The sequence below is a fragment of the Triticum dicoccoides genome, chromosome 2B, assembly GCF_002162155.2.
Source record: "Triticum dicoccoides isolate Atlit2015 ecotype Zavitan chromosome 2B, WEW_v2.0, whole genome shotgun sequence".
NCBI classification, from domain to species: Eukaryota; Viridiplantae; Streptophyta; class Magnoliopsida; order Poales; family Poaceae; genus Triticum; species Triticum dicoccoides.
The window spans coordinates 628291038-628299956 of record NC_041383.1 but is presented as its reverse complement, the minus strand read 5'-3'; the positions used below and the strand labels follow the sequence as shown (position 1 = coordinate 628299956).

The following is an 8919-nucleotide window of genomic DNA, read 5'->3' as shown; positions in this document are numbered from 1 at the left end:
ATTTTTTTTCCGTCGAATCTTGATGTGTAGATTTGTAGTTACATCATGTAGACCAGACAGAACTCTATAGAAGTCAAAGTTAGTGACATGTTTAAGTATACATCGTGATCCCCATTCACTTCATCAACATCGTAGTATTGTTGATACTATGATTTAATTATTTTCCCTTCCCACTTGCTTTTAGATGAAAATACTCTGTAGATTATCATCTCCTCCAAATCTTTCTTCTCGGCCCTTGTGTGTAATTAAAAATGAGTAGTAGATGAATACATTGAAAACGACAAATCATTGTATACTGAAATCCAGCTTTCGTAGAAAGCATGATTCAAAGTTTCAAACACATCCGAAGCAATGATCAAACCGCCCAATGCGTATCTGTCTATGGCACGCACAGATACGCTGATCACCTCGTGACGTAAGCAACGAAGTCGTCGAGGCCTTTGCTCGAGGAGCCGCCGTCTGCCACGGCGGCGCGAACGGCCTCGCCGAGCACCTTCGCCCGCTGCCGCACCGCCATCCCTTTGTCCGTGAGCATCGCCTCCTCGATCACCTCCTGGATGGCCGCCGCCGGCACCACCTCGCTGTGCTTCTCCCATGGCCTCACCAGGAGCCCGGCCTTGAGGTACTTGCAGAGAAGCTCCGCGTCCCACGGCTGGTCGGAATGCATTGGCCATGCCAGAATCGGCTTGCCGTGGCTCAGGCTCTCCATGGTCGAGTTCCAGCCGCAGTGGCTCATGAATGCCGCCGTGGCGCCGTGCGCCAGGATCTCCAGCTGCGGCGCCCACCCGGTGATCACCAGCCCAGTCCCCTCGGTTTCTTTAGTGAACTCAGAGAGCAGCTTGTCGTGCAGGCTCTCGCCGGGCTCCTTGAATATGTCGGCACGGTCAGCCTCGCGCAATACCCAGATGAACCTCTGCTTGCTGCCCTTGAGTGCCGCTGCCAGCTCCGCGATTTGCTCTCCCAGGAGAGACGACGTCGTCCCGAAGGACACGTAGAGCACCGATGACGGCGGCTGCTTGTCGAGCCACTCCATGCAGTCGTGCCGCGTCGTCGCCGGCGTCCGGGCGCTCGCGTCCAGCAGCGGGTTCAGTGGCCCAACTGCGAAGAGCTTCTGGTCCTTGAACACCGGGTGGGCCGCAATGGCGTCCATGAAGTCGCCCTCGAGTGCGCGGCACGTGTTCATGACCATGCCGGCGGTGGGCACGCCCCCCTGTTCCTCCATCTCCTTCTCCGTCTGGAAGACATACTCCAGGAACTCCTTGGACATGCAGGCGTCGATGGGGTGGAACTGGAGGTCGTTGTCGCGCAGGAGCGGGTGCTCGGTGTCCAGCCACCCGATGTTGTACGAGATGGCCACGCACTGCAGCGCGAACGACTCGCCGTTGCTCAGCCGCGCCGCCTCGACGGCGGCGAAGGAGTTGAGCCTGTCGTGCACGACGACCACGCGGCGGTGGGTGGCCGAGAGGCTCTCCAGGAGGGCGGCGAGCGGGGCGCGCGCGGCGGTGGTGAAGGTCTGCCACATGGACATGAGGTGGTTCGGGAAGGGGCACGGGGCGGTCGGGTCGGGCGCCGGGGACTCGAACGTGGAGACGCCGAGGTCGTGGAACTGGAGGGAGCCGAGGGCCTGCGGATCCCAGCCGTGCAGGCGCGAGCGGGCCTGCCGGAGGTGCGCCGCGGGCGCCGCGTAGTGCACGGAGAGCCCCCGCGACGCGGCCAGCAGGGAGAGGTGCATGAGCTGGTTCAGGTGGCCCTGCGCCGGGAAGGGCACCGCGACGAAGGCCACCGATTCCATGGAGTCAACCGCCATTGAATTCCTGCGTCCGTACAGTGTTGTAGAACTGCTTGTAGCATAAGTAGAAGCTAGACTGCCAGGCGCTATATATACAGACGAGATCGATCGGTCGATCTCTCCGCCAACAAATCTCTCTTTTGTGTATCTCCGCCAACAACCGAGCTTGAGCAAAGGGGCTGGGATTATCCGATTAATCAAGGCCAGCACGCGAGTCCAATTTCCATTGGTGACGTCGCATACCTAGGATCTTAGGATCCGGGATATGATAATAATATGTCCCAGCTTCGCTGCCGGTCATTGGCACCAACCATATGTATGGAATGACGCCAACAACCAAGCAGGTTAGCGGCACGCAGGACACGAGCAGTGCATGGCAGAGAGTGGCCGGAGCCCCCGCGCCTTGGGATGTCACCCTGCGGAAGCGACGCGCCGGCTTCGTCATCGGTGACGACCGGCCACCGGCCGATCTATTGTAGCCGATGAGGCCCGTAACGGAACATGCGGCTAACGCTGAGGGACGTACACGGTGACGTGCGAACTACTTCGTGCGTGACTTCTCCGAGAACGGGCTAAGCTATAGCTCGTGCGCTGTTCCTCTTCCTCTAGAAAACACAAATGCCCGCTTCTCCAAGAAAAGTTCATCTGACTTTGTAGGTGTGCGGACACGTCGTTGTTCCAGTAAGTAGTCGCTGAGCAGAGCAGGCAGAGGTGAAATAGAAAGCTGGAGTGAACCTTCTGCGTGCATGCGGAGCACCATCGTCATTTTTACGCCGTCTCGTGATTCGACCGGGAGCTTCCGCCGGACGAGCGTGGGTCCTCGAGTGTGGAGGCTCCCCGTGGACAGGGCGCGCGCGCGTCGGTCGAGCTGCCGGCTTTGCCACGGCAAGGGGGAAAATGCCACCGCCTTCGGCGTCAGAGACACAAAACTGAGCCATCGCCGTGCTCTGTTTTCGCCGCAGCGAGATCGAATATCCAACTGCGTGTGTGCTCCCACATACGTGCATGGTAACGCTGCCGTTTTCTGCGCAGCCGCATTCTCCGCCTCGCTATCGAATCGATTGCAGTAGCAAAGATACCGGCAGAAATCGCGTGTCGTTTACGTGTTGGATAAGAAAGAGAATGAATCAACGCTCGATGGCCGGGAGATGTGAGGCGGCTGTCGATCGGAACTTGTCAATGCCACGGACCACGGTCAACAATACTACTAGCCTTGAGGCAATGATAAGCCCGCCATACCAGCTGCCCAGTGCCCACGTTAGGTTTCCGGCGAGTCGTCGGCTGGAGGACGAGCCCTATACTTGAGTCGCTCATGTGTTATCCTGATGTTGTGTTTGCGGTAAGAAAAGGTAGTCTTTTGGTGGCGTGTGCCGGAACGTTGGGTATGAGAATGAACGAAAGATTTGCTAAGTCTTAGGCTTTGTTATGTCTCAGTTGATGCTATACTACGTTGGATATGTCAATGCACAGATGGTGGACATGCAGTTGCACACTACTATACGGATATGCAACTGAGGTTGCGAGTGCCTGATGGACATGTAAGTGTATTTGCGTGGAGTGTGCAAAAAAAAAACTAAAATTGCAAATAAAAATCAGATATCATTCAATTTTTTTTAAAAAAAGGATAAACTAGTAATCTCAACGCAAACTCAAATGGTCTAGGAGTTAGATCTAATCTCATCGAAGTGAGAAATTAGCACATCCACACAAAAAAAAAAACACTGCCCATGTGACCATCACCCATCAGTGTAAAAACAAACCGTGCATGTGACCATCACCAACCACACTACTCCAATCTACCTCAAAATGGCAATTTCCATTGAAATACAAGTACATAGTCCATGTTTTCTTATATGATTTTCCTTAAAGAATTGTTGCATGACATTCTATACCATATCATAGCTATGAGTTCTTGAGTTTAAGATATAGCAAACACAATCCAAATAAAAATTGCAGTCCACTTTTAATCCACATTTAAGCTTGGTAAAGCCATACAGAAATGATTTGGTCTTTCTCTTTCATTCTTTAAAATAGGTTGTGCTAGGCGTCAGCCAGCATGCCAGCCCTCGTATCAACCAGCCACGAATAGTTAGATGCATGCGAGCTATCGCAAGAAAAAGGAATAGATGCTCCCATCCCACGAGCGTGGTGCCCAACAACACTCCAGCTTGTGCAGCCAACATTTCAGCATCGCTCGTCTTGGTTGCAGCATGACACGGACAACCATTCAACATAGAGGCAACGTCGGGTGGGTGTCAACAAGCCTTGCAACGTGGCAACGTCGTGTCGGCTTTATAACATGGCACCGTTTTACATACACGATGGTCTAGCTTTGCTAGAGAAGCAGTGGACGTGACACAGTTGTGCCGCAGGTACATGCTTAGCACCGCAAACTCACAAGTATGTGCTTATGACTGATGACCTGCAAGTGCACAGAGCCTTTTTTTTCAAAATAAAAAATTAAAAAAAAGGCTTTCACCCTGCTTTATAAATAAAGCAAACCGCCACAGAGCATACAAACCCACACAAGTCCACACACACCCACCCAAGACTCACGACAAAGTACATAGGTTCTGCTGAGGGCACAGCTCAACAAGCCCAAAAGGAAGGAAAAAACAACATCCGCACATCAAACACAAGGCGCCTAATCAGGATCCGGCGGAGGCGGCGGGGGCGGCGGCGACAGGCGGACGGCCATCGAACGGATGTCGGCGATGAAGGCGGAGATGGCGTCACGGTCCGGGGGGCGGCTAAGCGGCCGCCAAAGCTGCAAGAAACCCGAGAATTTGTAGAGAGCGTCAGTAGCGCGACGAAGGGGAGCGTGCTGGATCACAAGCTTATTGCGAACGGTCCAAAGAGTCCAGGCGAGAACCCCAACCTCAAGCCACCTAATGTGGCGAGAGGACGCGGGGACAACTGGAGTTCAGCAAATAGGTCCGGGAAGTTGGTGTGGCACCAACTACCACCGACCACCTCGCGAAAGCAGCTCCAGAGGAATTGGGCAGAGATGCAGGAGAAGAAGATGTGGTTCGAGTCTTCAGGGACTTCACAGAGCGGGCAGATACCGGTGCCCGGGCCATTGCGCTTGCGGACCTCCACTCCAGACGGGATCCGGCCGCGAATCCACTGCCACATGAAAATGCGGATCTTCAGGGGAACGCGGACGGACCACACCATCGATAAGGGGAGGGGAGCGGAGGATGGGGCAATGGCCGGGTAAAGCGACTTGGTGGAGAACAAGCCCGACGGCTCCAGCCGCCATCGCACTAGGTCCTGTCTGCCATCCACCAACGGCTCATGCAACGCAACGCAATCAAGCAACTCACGCCAGGCGGCGGATTCCGCCGGCCCAAAAGACCGACGGAAAGCAAGGCGCCCTAAGTCAAGAAGGGCCCTATTGACCGAAATCATGGGGTCGACGGAGATAGAGAAGAGGGCGGGGAAGAGGGCCGCAAAGGGGGAGTCTCCGGCCCAACGATCAAACCAATAGAGCGCACCGAGATGGAGGTCCCAATGCGAAGCACCGGGAGAAGCTGAACAATAGACTGCCAGAACTGAGAGCCGCCCGATTTCTGGCAGAAGGCAAGTGGCTGGCCCCGCAGGTATTTATTCCGGATAATGTCGAGCCAGAGGCCACCTTGACCCTGGGCGATGCGCCAGAGCCAGCGGGAGAGAAGGGCAATATTCATCCTTTTAGAGCACATGATGCCCAGATCACCTTGCTCCCTGGGCTTGCAGACGTCAGGCCAGCTGACCATGTGGTACTTCTGCTTGTCATGCTCGCCAGCCCAGTAGAAGCGGGACTGAATTTTGGTGATCTCCTTGTGGAGAGACTCATGGAGGCTGTAGAAACTCATAAGGAACAGAAGGAGACTGGACAGGGAAGAGTTGATGAGAATAGTCCGGGCCGCCTTAGATAGCCATCTCCCCTGCCAGGGCTCGCAACGGGATTGGAGCTTAGTCACTGAGGGCCGCAGGTCCGCGATGGAGATTCGCGAGTCGCTAATGGGGGTCCCCAGGTAGGAGGTGGGGAAAGAGCCCAGACGGCAATTAAGTCTGTTGGTGATGGCCATAGACTCAGAGGGGGAATATCCCATAACCATGACATCACTCTTATCAAAGTTGATCTTGAGGCCTGACATCTATTGGAAGCAAAGAAGGAGGAACTTGAGGTTGGCGATGTCCACCTCCGAGCCTTCGACCATGATGATCGTGTCGTCAGCATACTGGAGGATGGAAATCCCCGAGCCCCCAGAGAGGTGTGGGGTAATACCACGGATGTGGCCAGCGGCTTTTGCCTTATCAAGGATGGAGGCAAGAGCGTCCACAACCATATTGAAAAGGAACGGGGAGAAGGGGTCGCCTTGGCGCACCCCACAAAGGGTAGGGAAGAAAGGACCAATCTCGCCGTTGATGTTGACCACCGTGCGACCGCAAGAGACCATTTGCATGACTCTAGTGATCCATCAGTCATCGAAGCCCTTCCGAAGAAGGACTTCCCTGAGGAAGGTCCAACTAACAGAGTCATAGGCTTTGTGGAAATCGATCTTCAGAAAGACCACCTTAAGGCGTTTGACCCGGACCTCGTGAAGGACTTCATGGAGGACCAGGACTCCATAAAGGATATATCGGCCCTTAATGAAGGCCGACTGGTTAGGGTGGGTTATCCGGTCAGCATGCAGGGTCACCCTATTGGCGTTCCCTTTGGCCAGAATCCGGAAGATCGCATTAATGACCGTGATCGGGCGAAACTGGCGGATCTCGGATGCCCCAGGGACCTTGGGAATGAGAGAGATGATCCCGTAGTTGAGGCGCCCCAGGTCAATAGATCCAACAAAGAATTCCTCGAAGATGGCCATGACTTCCGGTTTAATCACGTTCCAGAAGGTCTGGAAAAAAATGACTGGGAGGCCATCCGGGCCCGGAGCAGAAGAAGCATTCATACCCTTGATAGCTTCCCAGACCTCCTGTTCAGAGAAGGGGGCCGTCAGGGCCGCATTCTCCGCGTCGGACACTAACTGAATGCTGGCCCAACAATCAGGGGCGAGGGAGATGCCGCTCCGAGGAGCGGCAGAGAAAAGAGACCTATAGAAGCCATCGACATGGGTCCGGATGTCGCTAGGGTCCTGAAGGAGGATCTCCCCATCCCAGAGAAGGGGGATGGTGTTGCGTCTACGGCGGCCGTTGGCGATAGCCTGGAAGTATGCAGTATTCGCGTCACCCTTCAGGACCCATTTCTGAGCGCCCCGAAGGCGCCAATATGCCTCCTCATCGGTGTAGATCACGGAGAGTTGGTCTTCGAGGTCATAGCGGGACAACCACTCGTCCGGAGATAGACCCACCACGTCGGCCCGGAGATCAAGGGCCTGAATCGCGGTAAGCAGCGCCTTCTTACGCTCTCTGGCGTCGCGACCAAGGTTGGCCCCCCACCCCTTCATAAACTGCCTGGCACATTTCGCACAAAAGTGCCACATGTCAATAGCCGAGGGGGGCCGAGGGTGGGGGTGATCCCGAGCCTCGATCCACCGCGCGCAGACGGCGTCGGTAAATCCAGCTTGGGAGAGCCAGAAGGTCTCAAAGAGAAAACGAGGGGGGATCGGCGGACGCTCGTCCGCGGAGGAGAGAAGAAGGGGGACATGATCCGAGCCAATCCTAGTGATGGCGCGGAGAGAGGCAACGGAGCAACGGAGGTCCCAATCCGGGGACACTAGGACCCTGTCCAAGACGGACTGGGTCGGGGAAGCTTGCCGATTGGTCCAGGTGAACCGGGCACCAATCCTATCAATCTCCCGAAGGGCGAGGTCAGCGATGAAGTCATTAAACAACTGCATCCGGGCAAAGCAAATATTTTCATTGCTCTTGTCTTCTGCCACGCGCAGCAGGTTAAAGTCGCCACCCACTACCACGGGGAGGGAGGCCGCCGAGATCTTCCGGTGGAGCTCCTCAAGGAAGGCGGCCGACCTACTATGGTCGGCAGGCCCGTATACAATGATGATCTCCCACTTGAAGTTGAGAGACCTCTCGAATAATTCCATGCTGACGAAGAATTCCCCCCGGTCCATGCTTCCCACCTCGAAGGTGGCATCCTTCACACCTAAAAGGATGCCACCCGAGTGGCCTGAGCTCTCACTAGAAGGAAGCCAGTGCCACGCAAAGAGGTGGGAGCTCAAACGGTCGAGCTCAGGGAGCGAGAAGTCGTGACGCATGGTCTCCTGAACTGCAACGATGTCGATGTGCTCATCCTGCAAGTACTCCACAAGTTGGCGGCGACGACCATCATGGCCGAAGCCGCGGATGTTCCAGAAGAGGGCTCGCATTAAGGAGCCATCGGGGGGCTGCTTGACCCCAGGACACGAGAGGCGCTTTGCACGCGAAGAGCCGCAGTGCGGGAGCGAGTACGGCCACGGATCTCCACCGGAGGAGGGGGAGCCGTCAGCCGTGGCCCAGGCGGGGTGGGAGACACCCCGCCCGCAGAGGTGGCCGGGGGTGAAAGGAGGGAAGCACGGGCCTCCGCGAGCTTCCCATCAAGGATCTCACGAGCCCTGATGGCAGCGATCTGGACTAAAGGGGGGCCAGCCTCCCCCCTGAAAATGATCGCGGAGTCGGAGGCCACTTTGGCAAGGTTGCCCAAAGGAATTGACTCTAGCGCAGAAAAGGAACAGGACGAAGCAAAGGGGGGAGCGGGGGGCGTACCTGGCTCCAGGTTACGGGCGGCAGCGTGGAGCTCCGCCCGCTCGGGGATGGGCAAAGCCGGGCTGCCCTCCGGGTGGGCAGCATCCAGCCGCGCACTCCTGCGGGAGGCCACCACCGGGGAGGAGGTCGACCTACCGCGACGGGAGTATGCGGCTGAACGGGGGGAGGGGGTTGAGCCGCCATCGGTGTGAGCACGCGAGTTGCACCCTCTCCCGGCAGAGACGGCGAGGGAGAGGCCAGCAGAGCAGGCCCAGAGCAGCCGAGGAGGGGTGGCGCAGGAGATGGCGACCCAGCCGGCGGGGGGGGTGGCGGAGGAGGCGGTGCGGGGAGGGTCGCAGGGACAGGGGCCGGGGCGTCCAGCAGCAGAGGCACGGGCGGAGCAGTCCCCATCCGAGGAGGAGACGGGGCAGCGGGCGAGCAGGCGGCCGGGGAGGGGG

General features: G+C 56.7%; 1 protein-coding gene across 1 annotated transcript; it reads right to left on the bottom strand.

Moving 5' to 3' along the window:
- Nucleotides 1-210: 210 nt before the first annotated feature.
- Nucleotides 211-2101, bottom strand: LOC119365253 (cis-zeatin O-glucosyltransferase 1-like). Its single transcript, XM_037630867.1, has one exon. It carries the CDS (start codon nucleotides 1805-1807, stop codon nucleotides 404-406), a length of 1404 nt encoding a protein of 467 aa, XP_037486764.1. The 5' UTR covers nucleotides 1808-2101; the 3' UTR covers nucleotides 211-403.
- Nucleotides 2102-8919: the final 6818 nt, after the last annotated feature.